At 41.3% G+C, this 27679-nt stretch overlaps 1 protein-coding gene across 3 annotated transcripts in view; it reads right to left on the bottom strand.

The window, feature by feature from the left end:
- ODR4 (odr-4 GPCR localization factor homolog) overlaps window positions 1-27679 on the bottom strand; it is a 76391-nt gene that overhangs the window by 45778 nt on the left and 2934 nt on the right. For 2 of the 3 annotated variants that reach the window (XM_072126735.1, XM_072126734.1), the window contains exons 2-12: window positions 25346-25479; window positions 24946-25086; window positions 24531-24626; window positions 15031-15137; window positions 13370-13406; window positions 9099-9236; window positions 8925-9020; window positions 8520-8585; window positions 6220-6342; window positions 4951-5035; window positions 4546-4743 (exon numbers count right to left, since the gene is read on the bottom strand). In XM_072126735.1, coding sequence (XP_071982836.1) covers window positions 4546-4743; window positions 4951-5035; window positions 6220-6342; window positions 8520-8585; window positions 8925-9020; window positions 9099-9236; window positions 13370-13406; window positions 15031-15137; window positions 24531-24626; window positions 24946-25086; window positions 25346-25444 — 1186 coding nt within the window. In that variant the 5' untranslated portion in view covers window positions 25445-25479. Of the gene's footprint in view, window positions 1-4545; window positions 4744-4950; window positions 5036-6219; window positions 6343-8519; window positions 8586-8924; window positions 9021-9098; window positions 9237-13369; window positions 13407-15030; window positions 15138-24530; window positions 24627-24945; window positions 25087-25345; window positions 25480-27679 lie in introns of those variants that run through there. The other variant, XM_072126736.1, reaches the window with a different exon arrangement.

The following is a 27679-nucleotide window of genomic DNA, read 5'->3' on the forward strand; positions in this document are numbered from 1 at the left end:
TGTGCTGTTCTGTGTGTGTGTGTGTGTGTGTGTGTGTGTGTGTGTGTGTGTGTGTGTGTGTGTGTGTGTGTGTGTGTGTGTGTGTGTGTGTGTGTGTGTGTGTGTGTGCGTGTGTGTGCGTGCGTGCTGTTCTGTGTGTGTGCTGTTCTGTGTGTGTGTGTGTGTGTGTGCTGTTCTGTGTGTGTGTGCTGTTCTGTGTGTGTGTGTGTGTGTGTGTGCTGTTCTGTGTGTGTGTGTGTGTGTGTGTGTGTGCTGTTCTGTGTGTGTGTGTGTGTGTGTGTGTGGTGAGCGTGCTGTTCTGTGTGTGTGTGTGTGTGTGTGTGTGGTGAGCGTGCTGTTCTGTGTGTGTGTGTGTGTGTGTGTGTGGTGAGCGTGCTGTTCTGTGTGTGTGTGTGTGTGTGTGTGTGGTGAGCGTGCTGTTCTGTGTGTGTGTGTGGTGAGCGTGCTGTTCTGTGTGTGTGTGTGTGTGTGTGTGTGGTGAGCGTGCTGTTCTGTGTGTGTGTGTGGTGAGCGTGCTGTTCTGTGTGTGTGTGTGTGTGTGTGTGTGTGTGTGTTGTTCTGTGTGTGTGTGTGTGTGTGTGTGCTGTTCTGTGTGTGTGTGTGTGTGTGCTGTTCTGTGTGTGTGTGTGTGTGTGTGTGTGTGTGTGCTGTTCTGTGTGTGTGTGTGTGTGTGCTGTTCTGTGTGTGTGTGTGTGTGCTGTTCTGTGTGTGTGTGTGTGTGTGCTGTTCTGTGTGTGTGTTGTTCTGTGTGTGTTGTTCTGTGTGTGCTGTTCTGTGTGTGTGTGTGTGTGTGTGTGTGCTGTTCTGTGTGTGTGTGCTGTTCTGTGTGTGTGTGTGTGTGTGTGTGTGTGTGTGCTGTTCTGTGTGTGTGTGCTGTTCTGTGTGTGTGTGTGTGTGTGTGCTGTTCTGTGTGTGTGTGTGTGTGTGTGTGTGTTGTTCTGTGTGTGTGTGTGCTGTTCGTGTGTGTGTGTGTGTGTGTGTGTGTGTGTGTGCTGTTCTGTGTGTGTGTGTGTGTGTGTGTGCTGGTGTGTGTGTGTGTGTGTGTGCTGGTGTGTGTGCTGGTGTGTGTGTGTGTGGTGAGCGTGCTGTTCTGTGTGTGTGTGTGTGCGCGTGTGCGTGTGGTGAGCGTGCTGTTCTGTGTGTGTGTGTGTGTGTGTGTATGTGGTGAGCGTGCTGTTCTGTGTGTGTGTGGTGCTGTTCTGTGTGTGGTGCTGTTCTGTGTGTGGGGAGCGTGCTGTTGTGTGTGTGGTGAGCGTGCTGTTCTTTGTGTGTGTGGTGAGCGTGCTGTTCTGTGTGTGTGTGTGTGTGTGTGGTGAGCGTGCTGTTCTGTGTGTATGTGTGGTGAACATGCTGTTCTGTGTGTGTGTGTAGTGAGCATGCTGTGCTGTTCGTGTGTGTGTGTGTAGTGAGCGTGCTGTGCTGTTCTGTGTGTATGTGTAGTGAGCATGCTGTGCTGTTCTGTGTGTGTGTGTAGTGAGCGTGCTGTGCTGTGTGTGTGTAGTGAGCGTGCTGTGTGTAGTGGTGTGCGATGAAGATGATTTTCATGTATAAATAGCGTCTGTTAACATTATAAACAGCTAGGAGTTTTATATTTGTATTACAAAAAATTTAATACTCCTCGGCTAAAAATACTCCCCAAAAATAGGAGGAGGAGTATTATTACCCTTCTGTAAAAATCTTAGTGCGACCTCTGAGTGTATGTATGTATGTATGTATGTATGTATGTGGGTGTTTGTGTGTGTGTGTGGGGGGGGGTTCTGTGTGTATAGCTGAGCTGAGTATGTATCTGGATGGATGATGCAGAGGTGAGCGTACTGTCCTGTGTGTGTGTGGTGAGCGTGCTGTTCTGTGTGTGTGTGGTGAGCGTGCTGTTCTGTGTGTGTGTGTGTGTGTGTGTGTGTGTGGTGAGCGTGCTGTTCTGTGTGTGTGTGTGGTGAGCGTGCTGTTCTGTGTGTGTGTGTGGTGAGCGTGCTGTTCTGTGTGTGTGTGTTTGTAGTGAGCGTGCTGTTCTGTGTGTGTGTGTTTGTAGTGAACGTGCTGTTCTGTGTGTGTGTATGTGTGTGTGGTGAGCGTGCTGTTCTCTGTGTGTGTGTGTATGTGTATGTGTGTGTGTGTGTGTGTGGTGAGCGTGCTGTTCTGTGTGTGTGTGTGTGTGTGTGTGTGTGGTGAGCGTGCTGTTCTGTGTGTGTGTGTGTGTGTGTGTGTGGTGAGCGTGCTGTTCTGTGTGTGTGTGTGGTGAGCGTGCTGTTCTGTGTGTGTGTGGTGTTGTTCTTTGTGTGGTGCTGTTCTGTGTGTGGTGCTGTTCTGTGTGTGTGGTGAGCGTGCTGTTCTGTGTGTGTGTGTGGTGAGCGTGCTGTTCTGTGTGTATGTGTGTGTTTGTGTGTGTGGTGAGCGTGCTGTTCTGTGCGTGTGTGTAGTGAGCGTGCTGTGCTGTTCTGTGCGTGTGTGTAGTGAGCGTGCTGTGCTGTTCTGTGTGTGTGTGTAGTGAGCATGCTGTGCTGTTCTGTGTGTGTGTGTGTAGTGAGCGTGCTGTTCTGTGTTGTTCTGTGTGTGTGTGTGTAGTGAGCGTGCTGTTCTGTGTTGTTCTGTGTGTGTGTGTGTAGTGAGCGTGTTGTTCTGTGTGTGTGTGTGTGTAGTGAGCGTGCTGTTCTGTGTTGTTCTGTGTGTGTGTGTGTAGTGAGCGTGCTGTTCTGTGTTGTTCTGTGTGTGTGTGTGTAGTGAGCGTGCTGTTCTGTGTGTGTTTAGTGAGCGTGCTGTTCTGTGTCTGTGTATTGAGCGTGCTGTGTGTAGTGGTGTGCGATGAAGATGATTTTCATGTATAAATAGCATCTGTTAACATTATAAACAGCTAGGAGTTTTATATTTGTATTACAAAAAATTTAATACTCCTCCTCGGCTAAAAATACTCCCCAAAAATAGGAGGAGGAGTATTATTACCCTTCTGTAAAAATCTTAGTGCGACCTCTGAGTGTATGTATGTATGTGGGTGTGGGGGGAAGGGGGATTTCTGTGTGTATAGCTGAGCTGAGTATGTATCTGGATGGATGATGCCGAGCAGAGTGTGTATCTGGATGGATGATGCAGAGATGAGTGTGTATCTGGATGGATGATGCAGTGCTGAGTGTGTATCTGGGTGGATGATGCAGAGCTGAGTGTGTAGCTGGGTTGATAATGCAGAGATGAGTGTGTCTGGGTGGATGATGCAGAGCTTAGTGAGTATCTGGATCGCTGTTTTAGAGCTGAGTGTGTATCTGGATGGATGATGCAGTGCTGTGTGTGTATCTGGATGGATGATGCAGAGCTGTCTGTGTAAATGTATGCCTGTGTGTGCTGTGCTTTAGCGCAACCAACAGGGATATTTTAATTGGTGTAAAATATATTTTTCCTTTTTTGGAAGCCTAAATCTGGGGTGCGTCTTATAGTCCGAAAAATACGGATAGACGGATAGACGGCTTTGAAACTGGATTCACCCTGTGAAAGAGGAATCTAGGAGAGAACAGATAGACTGAAAGATATATTGGTTTTAACTGGTTCCCGACTGGCCGCCATGTATTCACGGTGCGCGACAGGTCTCGGTGTATGGAGTGGGCTCATGGGCTGAGCCCTCTCCATAACCAGGAGGTCTTCACTGCATATTGCAGCAATATATTCAGCACATTGTGATGAATGAGGAGGAAAATCCCCATATACTGCCATACTGTGGTATGGCAGTATATGATAGTTTCAATCAGATAACCAAGGGTTAAAATAAAAAAAACTAAAAATTCAAATCACCCCCCTTTTTCTAGAACTATATAAATAAACAGTAAAAATCATAAACACATTAGGTATCGACACGTCTGAAAATGCCCAATCAAAATATAACTTATAACTCTAAAATAGCACTTTTTTGCCATTTTGAAAAATATTAAAAAAAATCGATAAAAAGGGATCAAAAGGTTGTACAGTCCTAAAAATGATATCATTGAAAACATCATCAAAAGTTGCAATAAATGACACCACCCACAGCTCTGTATAACAAAGTATGAAAAAGTTATTGGTGCCAGAATATGGCAAAATAAAAAAAATGTTTGTACAGAAGGTTTTAATTTTGTAAATTTATGTATGAAAATGTATCAAATTTGGTATCCCCGTAATTGTATCGACCCAAAGAATAAAGTATAACATGTCATTTGGGGCACACAGTGAAACCCGTAAAATCCAAGCCCACAAGAAAACGGTGCAAATGTATATTTTCACCATTTTCACTGCATTTTGAATTTTTTTCCTGCTTCCCAGTACATGTCATGGAATATTCAATATCATCACTATGAAGTGCAATTTGTTACGTAGAAAACAAGCCATCACATATCTCTTTACATGTAAAAATAAAAAAGTTATAGATTTTTGAAGGTGGGGAGTGAAAAATGGAAATGAAAAAACAAGAATGGGCCTGGTCCTTAGCCGGTTAAAGACTCTAAATGTGAAAATAAAAGTAAATAGGAAGATTTGCATTACATTTTGATAACTGCAAGAAACTGGACAAAATACTTGTTAATTACATACCATAAGTGTCCTGGCTGTTCTTCTCCTCCACAAACATAAATGTCTTATAATCCACTTCTTGATCCAACATCTCAAGAAACCGATTATGTAAGTCTTCTTCTGTTTCATCTCCAAACACATAGTCACATAACGTTATACTTGAGCCAGGGATGGGAATAAATACTCGCTGAGGAAGAGGACAAAGCGCCTTCTGGGACTCTGATAAGATAAAGATTTTGAGGATGTAATAGAACACAAAATGGGACATAGTAATAGCATGCAAGATAAATGCTGGATAAATCAAAACTAGTGCAAAGAAGTGGTGAAGGAGCTGTCTAACATTACTTTCATTTTCTACAGACCTTTAGAGAAGCTCCTCCACTTTTCATTATTACACGTCTGAGTGCATCAGTGTTAAATACTTACCATGTTGGGATCCGTTTAGGATGATATCTTCAAACAGAATTTCACAGCGATCTGATAGAGAATTAAGGAGATCTCTTTTTAAAGCCTTTAATACAAAGAGAGAATACTGATTAAAAGGATGTTGTTTCTACCTGTACCCACAAGATGGCAGCACAGTACAGTGTACAGACGGTCCCCTGCTTAAGGACACCCGACTTACAGACAACCCATAGTTACAGACAGACCCCTCTTATCTCTGGTGAAGCTTTTTAAATGTTTTACTATAGTCCCAGACTGCAATGAACAGCTGTAAGGTGTCTGTAATGAAGTTTAGTGATAATCCTTGGTCCCATTACAGCAAAAAATGTTTAAACTCCAATTATCACTGGGGCCAACATTTTTTTTGTCTGGATCTACAATTATAAAATATAGAGTTTCGACTTACATACAAATACAACTTATTCACTGCCTGTACTGATAATGCAACTATGCTATACAGTAAATAAGCAGTACAGAGCAAAAAGTGTGGGGCTCAGTCAAATTGTTTGGCTATACATGTATAATAAAGTGACTAGCAGCAGATTACACAAAATAATCCTTTACCCAGGGTCTAGGTAGAATAAATTGATTCCATCCCCTTTGGCCATTCTCAGTTAATGCAGTTCAGCTACACTGTAGAGGAACCTCCCATTCACTTCTATGGAAGCTCTGGAAACAGCACAAGAGGGCTTCATCCCGGTGTGTTGCTGTGTTTGTGTATATAGCATAGCTATGTGTTGCTGTGTGTGTGTAAAGCAGTGCTGGCTGTGTTGCTGTGTGTATAGCAGTGTTGGGCGTGTGTGAAAGTATTTGTAGCAGAGCTGTGTGTGTAAATGGATGTAGCAGAACTGTGTTGAAGTGAATGCATTTAGCAGGGCTGAGTGTATGTAATTGATTAGATGTATTGGGATTAGTGTATGTATGTAGCAGGCATGAGTGTGACCAACTTAATTCTTAACTGGTGTAAAATATATTTTCAGTTTTTTGGATTTCTAAATCTGAAAAAATAGGTCAATTTGAATAAAAATTCAGCTACATTCCTGGAATTAAAATGCATTTTCACATTTCTGCTGTAAATAACAACATATGTACTCTGCTCTCCAGAGCTGCTAAATAACACTGTCTACCACTGGATGGTCAAAACTGATGATAGACTCCTTTTAACTCAAACTTCATCAGCTCATGAACTGGTGTTCACATAAATCATACATTTCAAAGCTAAAGAAAGACGCAGGGGAAAGCACATCTTACCTGCTCAGCATCTTTAACTTTTGGTTTGTTGCTGCTCACATATCCTCTACATTTTACAACTCCTTGAATACTTAGAGAAGACTTGCAAACTTCAACCAGTGCAGTGGAACGGTTAAAGGGATTCTGCAGTAAGGACAAATAAGAAATATAAGAAAAAGAAAAACGTAAAAACTATACAAACTGCAAAAATTAACTAAGTTACTTTTTACCTTTGCGGAAGCTTTCCAATATATTTATCCCATTGAAGTGGATATCTGTTTTTCTAACCAAATACACTAGTAATACACTTGCCCCTTTGGTCCAGTGAAGAAGCTCAGGCAATTATGACAGATGAACATACCACAATGATGTGGCCATTTTTGCTAAAGATGTATGTTTATGGTCATAGTCACTTTGTTATCCTGAGTTATCAGTATTCCTGTATGCCATATCATCCCCAGCACACACCAACAGTCGTGGACTACTTTATGGGGTAAAAGACGTGATGTGAATGAGTGTGGCAGTAACAGGAAAGAAATTTATGGTCATTTATATGCTTAGAACTGTTTCATACAACAAGTTAGTGGACATCATGGGGCACATGACCATTAAAGGAAATCTACCATCAAAATGATAAACAAGGGGCACTTACTCATAGATCCGGGCACTGTCACTATGCTAATCTTCTTATAGTTGTTATTCATGGTCTCCATCCTTTAAAATTCAACTTTTTATAATTACAAGAGCCCCTGTGTAGCTTCACAGGCTGTTATTCTATGAAGGAGCATGTCTCCCCCTCCTCCCTTGTCACTTACCTCCTCAGCTTGATGTAATCCCATACGCAGGAGGAGGGGGGAAATGCTGCAGTGTAACAGCCTGTGTAGCAGCATAACGGAGCAGCTCTTCTAACAACAAGGAAGGAGGCCATTGATAACAAATTTAACAATATTACTAGTCATGGTGCCTGTATCTATGGGGGAGATTTATCCCTGTTGAGAGCTGATACTGTACGTTATGGCTGAGATGTAGCAGAGCTGGTAATGTAATTGCTTGTTATATAGATCTCATGGATCTCATCATCTCTTTCTATGGGGGAGATTTATCTGAGGTAAAACTGTTCTAGTTGCCCATGGAAACCAATCAGAGCTCAGCTTTAATTTTAAAAACAGCTGTGGGAAAATGAAAGCAGAGCTCTGATTGATTGCTATGGCCAACTGAAACAGTTCTGCTCTCAGACGCTTCTGATAAATCTCACCCTATGTGTCAGAAACTAGTGTTCAGAATGAATGTTCAGAAGCTAAATTAAACTGCACATAAACCTGGACCCTGATAATCTAGCCACATTGTCAGCACACAGCATGTCACACAGAACAGAGGAATCATAATAGGGCACACTTACTAAGGGTCAGCGGACCGCATTTCCGTCGGGTTTCTCGACTGTTTCCGTTTTGCGCCGCATTTAGCAGGGGTTTATGGCGCAAGCAATCGGATTGTGGCGCAATCGCGTCGACTTTCATGCGACACAAATCGGGACGTTGTCGTCGGACAACTCGACTGATTTGCACTGAGCGCTGGATTTAAAATTTAAATTGTGTTGCGAGACAATGCACTCACATACACCAGGAAGAAGTAGGTGAACTCCGGCGGACCTGGCCGGGGAAGCGACACATGCAGGTTATCAGGTGCACGATCTTAGTAAATCGCGGAAGACTTCATCCTTGTCGGAGAGAGCACCTTGGGGATCGCGCAGGGACTGGGTAAGTAAATGTGCCCCAAAGTTTCTGCTTAAAGAGTCCCCGTCCACACTCTGGAATTTTATACTGACCATCACCGAGTTATAGGAGCAAAAAAAGCTATAAAACTGAGTAAAATTGTAAAGTTAGGGGTTAAAAATTATCTTTATTGTGTAAACATCACTACAGGGGGTTGAAATTTTGCAAATTTTCTTTCTTGGGCAAACTCTTTTAACTTCTCTGCTCTACCCCTGGAGGCTCTGCTCTCTGGGAGATTGTGTGAATCACTATGTCAGCGTGTCTCCATTACAGCGGTCAGGAGAGTCTGGCAGTGCTGGGTCCTCCTTACCTTCGGACTATAAGATGCAGGCAGTTTTTAGCAAAATTTTTTTCTTGCTAAAAAGTGTGTCTTATAGGCTGAAAAATATAGTAATTCTAATAAATACGCAACCTTCAGAGCCTATGTACCGCATAAAAACCTGTAGTTGGTTTAGTGTCCAAAATCCATCTGAAAGGTCCTTAAACTTGTAACTACAAATGTTAATAGTACAAAATAGAAAATGCTACATAGTTTAGCAAGTTACTTACTGAATTTAAGAGAATATTTGCAGAAATGATCTGATTACTAGAATGTGCCGCTGGTCTGGATTTTTTCTGAAAAAAAAGGAAATGCAAATCACATTAGAACTATCGTACCTTATAAAATATGATGAATCCTTTGCACATGTGATTTAGATATAAAAAAAGAAGCATACTGAGTATGGTAAGAAATGTACACACTAATTTTTTTTATCTATATATCAAAAAATACTGAAAACAGGCTCCATATCTGATCACTTAGGGTAAAAGTTCTAGTAGCTGATGGAACAGGAGGCAGACAATATTCTCAGCGTAATGGTCAGACCAGGTTACTGAAGCTCCCATTCATTTCATGTCTGCGGATTAAATGATACACAATACATGCAATATATTCAGCAGATTTCAGCATCTTACTTGTTCTTCCTTTAGGTCACCATCACTGTCTTTCACTTGTCCATTAAAAAATATGACTGCGTTGTTTAGCTCTTCTGCCCACTGTGCCAGTCCTTGCTGTAAAAATATATATTTCAGAGACAAAACGACTCATATCTCCAAATAATCTATAAAAGGGAAAGATAAGACACTCACCCTTGTACTTTTCTGTTTTTCTTGATACGTTGCACATGAAGATAATGGAATGGTCAGGTCTACTTGGACATTACAGTCAATTGTGAGCCAAGATGAAGGTGTACTTTGATATTTCCAATCTGCTGGCTTTGCTGTACTCTAAAATTAGAGAGTCACTGTAGTATCACTGAGTAAGAAAAGTTTGGAGTGGTTTCAGATAAACAATGCCATTGTTATCCGTATCAATTTGCTGAGATCCCCTCTACACCAAGCCATTTGTGTTTATGGCCAATTTCAAGCATGGCTGATGGACCAGACATAGCACTATATGGGTATCACCAATACTATGCTACGCTGATTTGAAAAAAAAGCCTGTCAGCATTGTGTATCATTTTAGGAATTTATAATACTTTATTAGTATTTATTACTTTAATAGTTTATTTTACACTAACCTGGATTAATGCCAGCTGAGTGTGGCAAGTCCCGGAGGGGGGGGGGAGCTGCAGCCTGTGTGAGGCTCCTCACCCCCCCTCCCTACTTCTTGTCATGTGCATTGAGCAGGCAGGGAAAGGAGGGGGATGGTGGGGAGGAGAGGAAGACACAGGCAGAAAAATATAGGTTGCTGTAGATGCCCTCCTCCTGGACATGAGTCCAGGAGGAGGGCATCTACAGCAACCTATATGTTTACCTGGTCTATTTTATCTGGTATACCTGGTATATTTTACCTGGTCCTCTTCTTGTGATGACACAAGAAGAGGACCAGGTAATGTACAATAAATTATTATAAGCTACTGGAGTGATTCAGAATGCTTACACAGGCATAATCAGCATAACAAATGCTTTTGGAAGCCATCACCAGCTAAAAATTACATTTCTGGTGACAGGTTCCCTTTAAAACCCCCAATAAAATACTCGCCATACAAGTTAGGCGCTATCCACAGGATATTTCCTACCGTGACGATTGGTGGGAGTCTCAGTGATGGGACTCCCACAGATTACCAGAACAGGGGTCCGATGTATCGAAGTCTAAACCCCTCGTCGCTCCCCAACTGGTCGTGCATGGTCGGACTGCCCTGTTCATCTTTATGGAGCTGACAGAGATTGCCAAGTGCGCTGGTTCTTCTTAGGTTGTTACAGACATGATGTAGAAATATAATGTGAGTATCTGATCCTACTTGACAGGTAGACTACATGTGCACAGCTAGTAAGATTCTTCCAGTCTGTTTGCTGAATCCACAGGTGCTCCAGAAGGGAAACAAGTACAACAGATCAGCTTGAGTGGGAAAGGTGCTACCACTCCGCTACCACACCTCTACCAATATCATCAATATTGCACCTCTGCATAAAAAGTTGTTGAATATTAAACAAGTATATGTGACACAACCATTCATAGTCTTTTTGAACTACATGGTGGGGCAGAGGTCAAGTTTTAATCCAGTGCGAGAGTAGTTATATGCAACTTGTCCACCTGACAAAGGTAGGAGAGATCAAAGGATATGCTCAGCAGGGTTAGTTGGGAAGAGTAGGTGCAGCCAGCCTGTTGCATGTCACAGATGCATTTTCCAAGGATATAATCCCATATACGGTTGCACGGTTACCAAAGTTTTGAGTGTGATATGCTATGTGGAAAAGTATCAAGATACTTAATATCGATAGGATACTTTTCACAAAAAGAAAAAAGCATTAACTGAATTCAAAATGTTTATAAAAATACTGAAAAAGCTGGTTGCAGCATCTAACTTTTTAAGGCTGCATTCACACACACATTTTTAAATGCAATTCAGGCGCTGCAGGGAGGAATTGAGAAAGTGCTTGTGATTGGGAACAAGGCACTCATTTTTTGGCAGGAAACAATGCAGAACACATGTTGCTTATTCCTGATCACAAGTGTTTTAGGTATAAACACATCTCTATTGGGAAAAGCTCCTCCCTTCTACTTTAAGTGCGTTTCAAAACACAGTGGCCTGGATTTACTATTGCTTCTCCGCCAGTTTTCTGGCAGAGAAACCATATAAACCTCCCTCTCCCCATCACAGGGAGCAGGGCTGGGCGGAAGACGTGAACGCCTAGCCCGTCAAATTTACTACAGTCTCCACTGGAAAATTGGCAATGTCTACAGATCGGAACTGGTGGAGTTTGTGCCCATATTCACTAAGAGGCCGAGACTCTTAGTGAATGGCTCGTACACCTGCATGTCCATCACATGTCCATCACATGTCCATAGGCAGATTTCTATCCATTGGAAGTAAACAAAGAAACTTTTTATAGAATGACAGCAAGCAGAGATCTAGGAAACTGTGAGGAACTGATCGAGAAAATATATTAGAAAATTGTATACCTTTTCATTACACAAATCATATTCATTATTTGCTTAATAGTATGTCACACGTTGGGTGCGGGTGCACGGAGAGGGCTCACAGGCTGAGCCCTCTCCAATGCCAGAAAGTCTTTGCTGCATATTGCAATGAAGGCTTACCAGCGTTAACCCGAGGATCACAGCCGGCAAAGTTGCCGGCGTCTTCCAAAGAAAAAAAAAAAAATACTGATATAAATATGAATAAACAGTAAAATTCATAAACACATTAGGTAACGCTGTGTCCGAAATTGTCCGATCTATCAAATATAATAATGTTTGTTCACTGCGTTTAACCCCGTAACGAAAACATTTTTAGAAATATAAAAAAAATTCTATAAAAATCGATCAAAAGGTTGTACAGTACTAAAAATGGTATCACTGAAAACATCAAAAGTCGCAAAAAATTACACCACCCACAGCTCCGTAAACCAAAAAAAGTTGAAAAAGTTATTAGCGCCAGAAGATGGCAAAATAGGAGATTTTAATTTTTGCAAATGTATGAAAACATAAAACCTATACAAATTTAGTATCCCTGTAATCGTATCGACCCAAATAATAAACTAGACATGTCATTTGGGGCGTAAAGTGAAATCTGTAAAATACAAGCCCACAAGAAAATGGATCAAATGCGGTTTTTCACCAATTTAACTGCATTTGGAATCCTTTTTTTCCCCACAGTGTCAATTGGATTTTCAAATTTCTTTGCTGAAATGTGGCCAAGGATTGTCAATAAAGCTTCAATTCAGACACCTTACAGCTGATTATTGCAATCTAGGACTATAGTAAAGCATCCAAAGAGCTTCACCAGAGGTCATAGGGGGCTGAGGGGTCCTTCTTTAACTAGGGGTCGTCTGTAAGTCGGGTGTCCTTAAGTAGGGGACCCCTGTACACAGCATGAATATTAAATACCGTCACTATGAAGAACAATTTATTACCCAGAAAACAAGCCACACAGCTCTGTACATTGAGAAATAAAAAAGTTATAGATTTTTGAAGGTGGGGAGTGAAAAATGAAAACGTAAAAACGAAAAAGGGCTGCGGCGGGAAGGGGTTAAAGCAGACAACCGCTAACTTTATGCCACCATTGAGCTAATCACATTTTAAAAATGTAATATTTTAGGAATGATGCAGAAGGGGTTAACTATAGCAATGCTGGCAGCTCTGTCCTGCAGAAGGGGTTAACTATAGCAATGCGGGCAGCTCTGTCCTGCAGAAGGGGTTAACTATAGCAATGCGGGCAGCTCTGTCCTGCAGAAGGGGTTAACTATAGCAATGCGGGCAGCTCTGTCCTGCAGAAGGGGTTAACTATAGCAATGCTGGCAGCTCTGTCCTGCCGATGGGGTTAACTATAGAAATGCTGGCAGCTCTGTCCTGCAGAAGGGGTTAACTATAGCAATGTGGGCAGCTCTGTCCTACAGAAGGGGTTAACTATAGCAATGCTGGCAGCTCTGTCCTGCAGAAGGGGTTAACTATAGCAATGCGGGCAGCTCTGTCATGCAGAAGGGGTTAACTATAGAAATGCAGGCAGCTCTGTCCTACAGAAGGGGTTAACTAAAGCAATGCGGGCAGCTCTGTTCTGCAGAAGGGGTTAACTATAGCAATGCGGGCAGCTCTGGGATCCCTGCTCGGGGCTGCGCCATTTCCCATCCCCGTGTAATGAGTCGCAGAGAGTGAGGAAAGGACAGTCACCTTCCCCACATGAAGTAGAGGGTCAGCAAGAGAGTGAGCCGGCACAGAGCGGGTAAAGTCCTGCAGTCCCAGCTACTTCCTGTCAGCCGCATACAGCACAGTACTTTTTTTTTAGTATTGCTGCCATGGGAATCCTGGTATTGAACCGTTTGCAGGGGAATTGTATAGAAAAAGTACCGAAGATTCGAGACATTGTGTTACCCTTATCCCATCATACACAATTTCATCAGTTTGGTGTAAAACTTACCTTTGGATCTGTGGCATCGAAGGTTCTGCAGGTATTCCTTAAAGATAACACATCAAACATCAGAATGTAAGTTATTATCAGTTTTAGGGTTCATTTCCGCAGCCGGCGGGGATCCCGCTGTGCGCTGGAGAGGAGGTGACCCCTCCCCCCCGACATAGAGAAAAGTGTCCCACGGCCACACACACAGGGAAAGATGGAGCATGCTACTGCCGCCGGACCAACATTACCGTCTATGGCGACTTATATGCGGCCGCCATCTGAATTTACCCTAACCCTTTAATTCATATACATATGTAAAATCTCATGAAATTATTTTAAGGGAAAGAGTTCAAAGAAGGGGAATGAGGAGGAAAATTAAGCTTGTAGTTCATTCTCCCATAATAGGCCTCTAATGTAAGCATATTGTATACCACACAGCATACTGTATTTTACTGTATATGGTACATGTTTGGAATAGCACACTATTCTGTTAAAGAAGCATTCAGAAGTACAGTATGAATAGAGACCTACAGATATATATTTGGTCTCTACTCCAGAAGTTTTCTTCAGTGTATAATAAACTTTAAGCAAAAAGTATGAATCACCTTACTTACATATACCTCGTAAATTTACCTGGGGGACCCTTTTCTATAGAGCTCCTTTCCACATTATACCTTCATTCACCTACAATCTGTATTTAATGAAGGTCAACACAGACTGAAAGCTCATATGAAAATTTTGGATTATGACAATAATTAATACTGGTTGAGTGCCTTATTCATAGTTTGTCTAGAATGTGGTTGAGACCCTATATTGGCACAACCAAATTCTGAACCACAGAGTGCTGTGAGATTTCCGTGATTAAACTTAGAGCATAGGTCAACAGCACACAAATGTGCTTGATCCGTGGAAATGAACCAAGCACAGTGCAGTGGACGTGAATCCTTGCATCATGTGTTATATTTATTAATTCTTAAGGTGTATCCATAATTGTAAACAGAAAATAAGGCTGCAATATACTGAATTTATATAATATGCAAGGTTCATATTACCAGACAACTCGTGGTTATGAATTTCTATAACTTGTCGCAAAAATGCAGAATATACTTGTGCTGTCTAATTTCTTGGAATATTTATAACTATCAATGTCATTAGAAAGGACTTATCCCACTAAACTGCTAGCAAGGAAAGGGAGGAGGAACTCAGGCTCAAAAGTAAACTTCAATCCAGGTAGGTAAAATCGAAGAGACTTTTATTGAAGATATACAAATAACATGACAAAACGGATTGGCATAAACTCTGTTTATCCGAAACGCGTAGGCGTTCCAGGGACCCTTCCCGCTACCCATGCCAATCCGTTTTATCATGTTATTTGTATATCTTCAATAAAAGTCTCTTCGATTTTACACACCTGGATTGAAGTTTACTTTTGAGCCGGAGTTCCTCCTCCCTTTCCTTGATTAAGTGCCTCCTGTGAAGCGGGCGATATCCGAGCTAGAGTTCACTTCTCCACTAATCCACTGCGTCCCAGGTGGGCTGACAGAACTGTTTCTTTGTATTTACTAAACTACTAGCACCCTTAGACAGAGGAGGAAATGTCCTTGTGAAATGTCTCATGTGAAACATGAGATTATTATCATTAATATGACAATAGGTGTCTAGGTACGACAGAACGAACTTACTTTTTGGATGCTGAACAAATGTGCACTGCTACTCTGTCAGCGACATCATTTTCATCTAGACTCCACAATCTGTTCTTTTTCGAAGACTTATCTACAGCAAAGATGAGCTAGAAATAAATAAAGATAGAATGAGACATGTAACAAGCACTATTAATTTATCTTCTATATTGCACTAAAAAGAAATATCTCCTATACCCAAGACAACCTATCTGGGGCAGCACTTCCTGTAATCATAGGGAAGTGGATGCCCAGCCCTTCTCCATTCACACCGGACACCCAGGGATTCTTCCTAACCCACTCATGATTGCTGCTGGTCCGCATTGTCAAACCCCCTGTGGTCCACAGGATAGAGAATAAATGTTATGAGTTAGAAAGTGCCTTAATTTCAAATTGCTATAGTTCATATCTGATATTTGTTAGTGTACATGAGTTTAAAAAAAACTACAGAAACTACTTGTCAATAGGGTTGCACAACGTATAGATACCTCGATGATACTTTTAAAGTCAAAACGGTTTCTGTCGTTTTTGATGCTGAATGACATCTACTCTTCTACAGACTCCTATTATTTGTCCATATGGGGATTCCTCAGAGGAGACATCAGGGGAATATTACCATCTGTCCATATATGGTATCTCCCAGGGCTTCCCCAAACATAAGGCCTCAAGGTTGCCTAGCAACATTTGAGCAAAAACATACTGCATATGGATGTCATGCACGTGCCGTTCATTTTTTAGTGGATCAATTGACTTCTATGGATGTACGTGGTGCATGGGAGACAAAATGATGCATACTGCAATTTTTTTCTCACTATCTATACATCCGTGAAAAAAACGGACATGTGAACAGGCCCAATGAAAACCATCCGAGAAGAAAAAAAAAAAAAACAACCATACGGACATCAAAAACGACCATCTAACTTAGCCCCAAATTATAAGATTTTGTATACTATTTTATATATATATTACCATGGACCTCTGGGTGTTGGCATTTTACTGTACTTTAGTCCTAGGCTACAAAAAACAGCTATAACCTTATTAAATGTGTCTGTAATTAAGATTTATTGTTAATCCTGGTTCTCATGAGAACCCATAATTTTTAAAATCTAATTGTCACAGAGACCCAAAAAAAATTTGGTTGGGGTTACAATTATAAAATATACAGTTCCGACTTACATACAAATTCAACTTAAGAACAAACCTACAGACCCTATAAAACACTAAAGCTCTCCTCCCAAAACACTGGTTATTGATCCTATGTGTTTCTATGGAAATGCATATGTGATTAGGCTGATCCCTGCCCCCAGACTTTGCAATGATTTTCCCATGACGGAACCCTAAACATTCAGATAATACTTTTTTCTTTTCTTCAAATTATCGTATCATTAACCCAATTGCCTGTATCTTTACCTATAGGTTAAAGTATAAGAATATCTAGGCAAAGGAACAAGCTTTACTATATGCTCAACCCAATACAGACGTAAGGCAGCTACTAAGAAACTGAAGATGTAAATATTGTAATTGTAACCACCTTGCAACAAAGTGAATTAACGTATCAGTATCGAGTATCGTGATACTTCTATGGCAGTGATGGCTAACCTATGGCACTGGTGCCAGAGGTGGCACTCAGAGCCCTTTCTGTGGGCACTCAGGCCATCACCAGAGATGACTCCAGGTATATTCCTGCAGTCCCAGACAGCCCAGGACTTGCTGTGCACAGAGGTATATTAAAGTGACAGTGCTACCTGGGACTATTTGCTGCTTTATTGGTGTCCTCAGGTGCTGGTATCAATGAAAACTCTGACAGAGAAGGGAGTATAAATCACAAATTAAATTTCTGTGTTGGCACTTTGCGATAAATAAGCGGGTCTATGTTGTAGTTTGGGCACTCGGTCTCTAAAAGGTTTGCCATCACTGTTCTATGGGTATTGTATCACACTTAAAATTCTGGTATCGGTCCAAACCTACTCGTCAAAGAACTTACAGAAAAGTTGGTGGATTTTAACTGCTTCCTAAGTATGTTTTAGAATAGAGTCTATTGCCAAAAGCCTTTACATTCCTTGTGTTCTCCAAGCAGTAAATACAATGAAAATTTAGAGGGAACCTGTAATGATTTCTTTACTTTACTTGTGGAAGATAATTACATGTCAGTTCATAGTTTATGTTTTATTCAGTCATGAAGGCAAAGGGGGAGATTTATCATGTTTATGAGATTTATGACAGTGGTATCCCCCCGGGGCGGTGGTGCCACCGCGCAAAACTATTCCAGGCCCGACCTGCAAATAAGGGTCTGCCCCTCTACACCCACATAGCGTGAAGTAGTCGCTGTTGGAACTGCAAATTATTGCACTGATCAAGAATTTGAGATTCTTTCACTGCTTGTATGCCAGACACTAGTGTAGAAGCAGTGATGAATCTCCCCAAACAGTTAAGAGCTGAAGTCAAACACTCCTTGCCTAAGAATGTCCTTTTCTCATCCCTGCACCCAGGGTCATAACTGAGCAGCTAAGTTTACTTAAAGAAGACCTGTCACCAGAATTTTACCCCCGACTAACAATGCCTGCTGATAAAGGGTTACTCCTCATATCACCTAAAATTAGCTGCCAGCGAGTAACTGTACCTTAATTACAGTAGTTTTTCTGAAATGTAAATGAGCTTTCCTGACTCATGTCTCCTGGCTTTGACTCTTCTCTCTCCTGGACTGCCAATGAACCTCCCCCAAATTTGACAGACATTGACTGATATTTTGCCTTGTGTCATGTGACCAGAGTGACATCATCTCAGGTCCTTTAGCCTCCCAATATTAGCAATGGTACAAGACCTTTGATGACATCACCCTGGTCAAATGACATGAACTGCTGAATAGTAAGCAGTCATAAGGCATGGGGAGTAGTAGATGGGAGGGTCCAGCTGAGCAGGACACACCCCCTTTGATTCCAGATAATATAAGATAAAGTCGATTTATGGGGACGTGAAGGAAACAATATTTAGCGAAAAGAAGGGTGTCAATTAGTTAATAGGACTCTATAAGAACCTGTCACTAGCTGTATATGTGCAATTGTGGTGTGAAGTACTGTTTTATGTTGAATGAAAATGTTTTTATTTTTCATATGCTTGCTGAATGCTGAGAATACTATAAAGACGTTTGACTATGGCTGAAGCTAATCGAAGTCCACTCCTCTCCATCAAAGGAATGCAATATCTGCAATGTTTACCCTTGTGACAAGAGGGATTTACGATACTATACCCACTTCAGGAAAACAGAACTTTTGTGTCTCCAATGCCCGTGTAATAATTTTCCAACCAATGGACTATGGACATTACTTCTTTATCCCTAAGTAACCAAGCCCAGGTCCTCCCTGTATAATACTTTGTGACACAAATAAAGAATACAAACATCTGCCTAGCCTTGCATAGCATCAGGTGTCGACAGAGATTGAGATATTATACCATACTCTCCTTGGTGTGATCTTTCTTCTGAGCTCACTCTGTGACTTTTATTAGTAATTAGAATCTGAGGTTGTGTGAACAAGGGCAGAACTTAACAGATCCAAGGTTCCAAAAAAGAAAAAAGGGTTGCTCCAGCAGGTAAGTATAAAAACATTGATGTTTATTCCATAATGAAGTATAAAAAAATGAAAGAAGTGTACACAAGTAGAAAAAAGTTGACGCGTTTCGGACGGCTGCCGTCCTTAGTCGTAACCATATACAAAATGAATTAACTACATGTGTATACAAAGATACAGGAAATGACGTAGTTGTTGAAAAAAAGAGGAAAAAGAAAAGAGAAAGGAAAATATACAACATTAATAAAGATTTATTATATCTGTTTTTAAATTCATGTCATGATCCAAAACACCTCACGAGATAAAAGGAGTCTTCTCCAATCTCTGCCTCTGGTCGGATAATTAACTCTTTCTATGCCTTGCACAGACACGGAGTGAAAGGAGGCAGAGTGAGTGTCTCTGAAGTGTTTTGACACACTAGAAATGTTATTTTTTTTATAAGGGAATTAGAATCAACGTTGGCCCCCTGAATGTGTTCCATTATTCTCTTTTTAAGTTTACGTGTGGTACTGCCAATATGTTGAACTTTGCAAATGTTACAAGTGATGAGATAGACTGCGTATGTAGTATTGCAATTAAAATACGTCTTTAGTGGATGTTCAGATTGATTAGATGTAGACCAAAAAGATGTGCCAGACTGCATATATTTGCAAGTGACACACCTGTTGTTGCCACACGGGTAGTTGCCCTTGTGCTGCAGCCAGGTGTGAATAGGGTTATCACGGGTTGAGAAGACGTTAGGTGATAATTTATGGCCTAAGGTATTGTTGCGTTTAGCCACAAATTTGCAGTCATGCTGTAAAATTTGAGCTGTGATGGCATCTTGTTTAAGAATGGGCAAACAATCACGAATGATAGATTTTATCAAAATGTATACTGTATGTAGTACTAAACACCACTGGTTTGTAGGTGGTGTCAGTATTGGAAATGTCGGAGGCATAAGTATTAAAGGACACCTGTCATCAGGTCTCTGCCACTTGTCCTGTCACCTCTACCTGTTGGAGCAGCTCACAAGGATCCCATCCCAGCCTTCATCTAGTTATTTCATACATTATTCATTGTAAAATCATCTATTCTTTATCATATAAATGAGGCTGGTCACATGGTAAGAGGCAGTGATGTCACCCCTGTTACCCCTCCCCTCTCCTCCCCCTGCTCATGTCTGTGTGTAATGTATAGTAAAGCACAGTTAGTGTCTGTATCTGCTGACATGCTGCATCCTCCTAATACACATGTGTGGGACATAGACATCAGCTACACATGAATCTGACATGTTCTGCTGTAACATGGCTGCCTGGAGCTGCTGTATCTCTCCTATACACACACACATGCACACACAGGCTGCAGGGGGCTGGCCACCAGCACCAGGAAGCACATCATTATACAGCCTCACATCATTATACAGGCTGTCAGTCAAGCACTGGGGGTGTGGCTGTGCCTCCCACTCATGAATAGAGTGGACAGCTTGAATATGCTAATGCTTCATTGGACATTTCACAGGTCATTTGCATACAGCTTTAGGACCTCATTGCTTAGGTTTACAGGCACATAGAGGGACAATGAAGGGATAGAGGCAATGCTCTCTAATGGCAGTTTATGAAAATATATTTAGTTTAGGGGGGTTATTTTGCATGACGGGTTCTCTTTAAAGAGATACTCTTCACGAGGTTTGCATGAGACGATGGATTTAGCCCTATTGAGTGTGGAATTTTTATACCCCCTGGCTTGGAGCCTCGTGTCTATTCGATGAACCTCTGTATTATATGTATCCGATGTGCTGCACGAACGTTTAGCACGGACATACTCGCCTATTGGAAGGTGTGTAATGTACAGAAATTATGTATTCACACAAAACATTGTCATAATTACTGTATTTGCGTAGGTGATGTATAACCGATTGGAGTGCCAAATCATGGGGGATGCAAGTATACAGAGAGGACACATCTAAGAGACCCAACTGTTATTCTTAGTCCATGAAAAATTATAAAAAGTACTTAGAAGTTGTTTGCTGTCTTGGATGTATACGGGTATTCGGCAAACTAATGGTTGGAGTAGGGCGTCCAGCCAGTTACCAAGGTTTTCAGTCAATGAGCCAATGCCCGATATTATAGGGCGAAAAGGAGGAGGAAACGTTTGTTTGTGAATTTTGGGGAGAGCGTACATAATGGGGGTAAGATGAAAATCAGGTATTAGGTGTTTGACATCCGCTTCGGTAAAAATTCCCAAAGAGACTCCTTCTTTGACAACCTGAGCCAAGGTATGTTTGAAGGTGTGAACAGGGTTTGATAACAAAATGCGATAAGTATTGCTATCTGAAAGGAGACAATGGATTTCTCTGGCATATAACAATTTATCTAAAATCACTATAGTGATACATAATATTGCTTTTTTTTGGAGATTTCTTAAAGCCCGGAATTTCCCTACAGATAGATTGGAGAAAAAGGTAAGTCTTCTTGGCTGCTGGCTAACTGAATGAGGTCATTGATGACTGCTGTTTGGAAATTATCCATAAATATGGTACGAGCGCTGATGGGATAAATTTGAGAGTTAGATTTATTGACATTTGTAGAATTGGTTCCTCAGAGTCCAATCTTCAGTTTGTAAAGATGCTAGTTGTAATGTAGTACAGGCAGTCCCCTACTTAAGAACACTCGACTTACATACGACCTATAGTTACAAACGGACCTCTGGATATGGATAAGTTATTGTACTTGAAGGGGTATTCTCGTCTGGGCACTCACATTCAGTTTCACTAATCTGCTATATATATAAACATTTCTTCAATTGGATTTTATTAAAAAAAATGTTCCTGTGTGAAGATAATTTCTCATAAATGTAGTCATATGGTCCCTTAGAAACGAGATATCTTCCTCGGATACGACCACGTCTCACTCTGGCAGCGGTGGCCAGACATGCTATAGAGTCCTGCCTGACCTCCTGGATTCAGCAATCATTACCACAGGACGGCTGTGGGACATGCAGTTACTCGCGGACATTTCATATACAAAACCTTTTTGTTTATTTGTGCAATCTCTCAGGCAGAGGTGGCCGTATCCGAGGAAGATATCTCGTTTCTAAGGGACCATATGACTACATTATATGAGCAATTATCTTCACACAGGAACATTTTTTTTTAATAACATCCAATTGAAGAAATGTTTATATATGGCAGATTTATCAAACTGACTGTGAATGCCCAGACAAGAATACCCCTTTAAGTCCTAGGCTACAATAATCTGCTGTCTCAGGCGTCTGTAATGAAGCTTTAGTGTTAATATTGATTCTTATGACAACCCAACATTTTTAAAATCCAATTGTCACAGAGACCAAATGATTGGTTACAATGATAAAATATACAGTTTCGACTTACATACAAACTCAACTAAAGAACAAACCTACAGACCCTATCTTGTATGTAACCCGGGGACTGCCTGTATAATGATCAAAAAATTCATTGGATGAGGAAAAATTAATGGATCCAAAAGAGTTGATGGGTGATGTCGGTAGTGACATGAGATCTGACTGTTCTTCGGTCACAGCAAACACACAGTTAACAATCTTCCAATAGGCGAGTATGTCCGTGCTAAACGTTCGTGCAGCACTTCGGATACCTATAATACAGAGGTTCATCGAATAGACACGAGATTCCAAGCCACCTACAAACCAGTGGTGTTTAGTACTACATACAGTATACATTTTGATAAAATGAAATCTACCATTCGTGATCGTTCGCTCATTCTTAAACAAGATGCCATCACAGCTCAAATTTTACAGCATGACTGCAAATTAGTGGCTAAACGCGCCAATACCTTAGGCCAGTGATGGCCAACCTATGACACGCGTGTCAGTGCTGACACGCATAGCCATTTTCAGTGACACGAGGCCGCCGGAGAGTTAAGTTTCATCCTCTGCTCCTACACGGCCAGGTGCAGTAGCCGGGAGGCTGAGAGATTGTCCAGCACATTGTAATAAATAGATAGTACCCTAGAAGTTAAATAATTATACATATTTGTTATTTAAACTATAAATATCACAAAATTTATGTTTTTTTTGTCAAGGTGACACACCACCCAAGTTATGCTTGGTTTTTTGGCGAATTTTGACACACCAAGCTCATAAGGTTGCCCATCACTGCCTTAGGCAATAAATTATCACCTAACGTCTTCTCAACCCATGATACCCCTATCCACACCTGGCTGCAGCACAAGGGCAACTACCCGTGTGGCAACATCAGGTGTGTCACTTGCAAATATATGCAGTCTGGCACATCTTTTTGTTCTATATCGAATCAATCTGAATATCCCATAAAGGGATATTTTAATTGCAATACTACATACGTAGTCTATCTCATCACTTGTAACATTTGCAAAGTTCAACATATTGGCAGTACCACACGTAAACTTAAAAAAAGAATAATGGAACACATTCAGGGGGCCAACGTTGATCCTAATTCCCTATCAAAAAATAAAATTTCTAGTGTGTCAAAACACTTCAGAGACACTCACTCTGCCTCCTTTCACTCCATGTCTGTGCAAGGCATAGAAAGAGTTAATTGTCCGACCAGAGGCAGAGATTGGAGGAAACTCCCTTTATCTCATGAGGTGTTTTGGATCATGACATGAATTTAAAAACAGATTTATTATATCTTTATTAATGTTTCATATTTTCATGACAATATACATTGTATTTTTGTATTTTCCTGCATTGTGGTACTTTCTTCTCCCCCTCCCCTTCTCCATTCTTTTTCCTCTTTTTTCAACTACCAAGTCATTTCCTGGATCTTTGTATAAACATGTGGTTAACTCTTTTTGTATATGGTTATAACAAAGGACGGCAGCCCGTCCGAAAGGCGTCAACTTTTTCCCACTTCTTTCATGTTTTTATACTTCATTATGGAATAAGCGTCAATGCTTTTATACTTACCTGCTGCAGTAACCCTTTTTTCTTTTTTGAAACCTTGGATCTTTCACCTGAAGCAACTCATAGCCTTCTGCTCCGTGCGTTGTCTCTCATTTCTCTGCAGGCTGCCTGGGTTCATGCTGCTGTCTACATTCGGTGAGCTGTGTCCACTATCTTTTTTTGCCATATTTTTGCAGAACTTGACAGTGGTGGCAGGTTCCCTTTAAAGTTTCACTAAACTTTAAGGCCACAGTGCATACATCAATACTGCAGAAGATAATAGTAAACTTTGTCATGCAATTAAAAGAAATCTGTTGTCATTTTTCCTTGTGCCTTTCTTCCTGCTTTTAGCAGTAGAAGTAAATCAGCGCTACCTCATGTACTAACACAAGCAGCTGATAAAGTTTCTAATGACAATTGACTATTCTAAAGACAAATTAAGCATGATAAACCAGGGGCACTTAACTGTGTTAATCTTCTTATATTCATCCATGGCCTCCTTCCTTCTAAAATCATTTTTTTAAATTATACTAATTTGACAGAAGAGATGGATAACAAATATAAAAAGATTATAAACAGTCCTGTGTCACTTACTGGATCTAATAGTAAGTGCCTTTGATATATATCATGCTCAATTTTGATCGTAGATTTGGTAGTACGGAATTATCGGGTAGGGGCTCTCTGCTCTCTTTAAAATTTCAGTTTTCTGGTGCAAATGAATGGGCTAAGCAGAAAGTCTGCAACGCACTCAAGATATAAAAGATGGAAGGCATCCATTGCAAAATAACGCTGTGTTCACACCTTGCTTTTTAGACATGTTCAGTGTGTACAACAGGAAAGCTCCCGGCGTAAATGCTGAACTTGTCATAGGCATATAATGGCAGACGGAGGGCCCCAACATATACAGTACTTACAACTGAAACTCAGAACTGAAATGTAACATTCGACCATTCTTTTATTTCCCGAGGTATAAAGTATGTGGAGTTTACCAAGAAATTTAAAACCATGTATAGCAAGGTGAAATGATAATCAACTTACCTTCCGTAAAGCATTTTGAGAGTCTTTTAAAAGTTCTGGAGATGTTATAAGGAATACACCAATAACCAAAAGACCACCGGGAAGCATCCGATTTACCTAAAAATATATAGTGGTTTCCTCATGTTGTAAATTCAGCTATATAAACATATATGTTATGAATTCTTTTTCATGCAATTGGTGGCAGAGAGAAATACTGGGCATCCCCACCCCACTTGGCCATGATAAAATCCCCCCTTTGACTGGTACTAACTGGTATAAACCGATGCAATCATGCATCAATCTGAAAACATGAAAAAATCTATTGGATGGTTTGTCTGATCGAATATGATTGAACCCACAGAAAAAGATCTGATCCTGAATAATACATAACAACATACATACGTATAATTCATTACAATCAATCCACTGAATGTACCTGACTAGCGTGGATAGAAACCCATTCCTCATCAATTTCATCCAGTTTGGAGAGACAAGCTTTTTTTGTAGGGGAATCACCTTGATCTTCTTTTTGTGGAGTTTGAACAGCAAGAACAACGTAATCCCTTTGCATTGAGCTCTACAAAGAAACAGGTAGAACATACCATATAAATGCTATAACAATAAGCAATTTTTACATTAAAGGAAAGAATAACAATCTCCAATAAGGATACATGCAGATTGCTGATCATGAGCTCATTACACCCTCTGGGGACTTTCATCAAGCTTTGCATGAATCAATAGTACAGGTAAATATGAGGGACCTTCTAATATATCAGACAAAAAGGCTTGAAAAGGCTCCAGTGTGCAGTGTGCACTAAATCAGTAGTCGAACTTACATATCCTATAAGGAGTCCTGTCACATAAGATTTGCTCTGTTGTATAATATTTGTGAAATACTTTTCCACTGCTTCATCCACATAGTAACTTCTCCCCATGTTGAAAATATTTCATCCAGTCTTGTCTCACAGATCTGTAAAATGGAAATTAACAGTTCAGAAACCAAACATATGAATGAATATAGTATGAAATGTCCCTACAATGCATGGCATTCCAGTGGTTGGCATTCCCGCCTTGCCTCAATCATTTCCTGAACAAGGTATCTCAAGAATAATTTAGGATTTTTTATATTAGCAGTATTGGTAATGACCATACAGCATCACTATTTCAATATACAACGACATTATCAGTGTGTACAGTATATATTGTTGTTATTTATATAAACTGAATATGGAGACAATGGGGCTCATTTACTTACTCATCCGCTGGAGTTCAACCATCTGCGATTCACTAAGATTGTGCGCCCGATACCCTGCATGCGTCGCTCAGGTCCACCAAAGTTCAACCTCCTCTTCTTCAAGGTGTATGTAAGTGCAATGTCTTGCGACACAATTTGAATCTTAAATCCTGCACTCAGTCCGAATCAGTCGGATTGGCCGACTGCACGCTCCTGATCTCTGTCTCATGAAAGCTAGCGCAGCTGCGCCACAATCTGATCTCGTACGACACAATCCGAGCGCAAACCCGTTAACCTCTTAGCGCAGTGACTAAACGCTCAGCGTCCGATATATCAGACGTGAGCGCTACTTGCATTTCGGACGTCACCCTGTCGTGAGAGAGGGTGACACTGCGGTGGGAGGTGTCGACATTTCTAGCCGACACCCCACCAATGGCATCACAGGACCAATCTGTGACGTTGATCGCCGCCATTGGCCAATCGATTCAGATTGGCCAATGACAGCGATCTGTGAGGCTGGGGGGCTGATCTTACTAGACCAAAGCTCTTTAACATTGACATTTTGGTGTTGGAGGTGTTAGAGAGAGTTGTGCTAGTGATCTGTTCCTTTACTGTACCCCAAAACACACAATTACCCCCCTCTCAGTTGTATGTTTTCCCTATCCCCCACAACCGCACTATCCCCCACAAACGGACTCCAGGCGTTGCGTGGAGGAGCTGGCATTGTGTAGTGTTGTGGAGTAGGTGTAGTGTAGTGGAGTAGGTTTAGTGGAGTAGGCATTGTTCTGTGTTGTTCTGCATGGGTGACGCTCAGTAATTATGCCCCTCAGGGCATTAAGGCCAGTCCTGTGATATGCAGAGACACGGCAGGGCTCAGTGGTCTATTTAAATTTTTTTTTTTTAGTGAGGACCTAATTGGTCTGATGGTGTCCCAGACCAAAATCTACACTGCACAATATATTGTCCAAAATCCCACTTCTTTTTATGCGCAACCCCACAGGTGGACCCCTGTTTGTGCAGCAGAGATGTAGAAGTATTGGGCCATAGTACTTCTTATGGGACTCGTCAAAAAGCCCGCTATCAGGGACTATTGGAGCACACCCCGATGTTCCGCATGGCGATTAGTAGTATGCGCTTTGTAACCATCAATAGGTTTTTCCAGTTTGGCGATAGTGCCCACCAAGAGATGACCCCAGTTATGATAGATCGTATAAGGTCCGGCTCATAGACTATCTGAATGCCCGATTTATGGAAGTGTATAGTCCAAAGAGGCACAAATCAGTAGACGAGTCCCTGGTACATTTCAAAGGGAGACTTCAGTTCCGCCAGTACCTGCCCAATAAGAGGGCAAGGTATGGCGTGAAGATGCACTTTCCAGGAGAAGTTCCCCAAACTGCCAGCAAGGGAAGGACACAGAAGAGGTGCAGGCTGTGCATAAGGAGGGAATCTATATAGCAGTGTGATACGTGCCCCAACAAACCAAGGTTATGCATGAAGGAGTTTTTCCGGATTTACCACACGTCCCTGGATATACAATTGTACCCCGATGCACTCTCACACAGCTCTCAAACATCATGCTGTACCTTCCCTGCTGAGCTCTGCCGTGTGCCACGTATCGCCACGTATGGGGTATTGCCATACCCTGGAGATTTTTTAGGGTCAGTTCTCAGGGGTTTCTCTACTGTTATGATTCCTAAGGGCATCTATAAATGTTTTATGATGCCAAAAAAAATTTAAATGTCTGTGCTCCAAATGCCATTCTCTTCCGAGCCCTGTCGTGTCCCCAGCCTGTAGACTATTGCCACACAAATGGGGTATTTCCATACCCGGAATAACCCGCAGAATGATTTTTGTCTAAAGTGGCATGGGTCGAACACAATATATTAGGCACTAAAATTACATTTTTGGGATTTTTTACTCTGCACCATTTACTTTG

This window comes from Engystomops pustulosus, chromosome 10 (genome assembly GCF_040894005.1).
Source record: "Engystomops pustulosus chromosome 10, aEngPut4.maternal, whole genome shotgun sequence".
NCBI classification, from domain to species: Eukaryota; Metazoa; Chordata; class Amphibia; order Anura; family Leptodactylidae; genus Engystomops; species Engystomops pustulosus.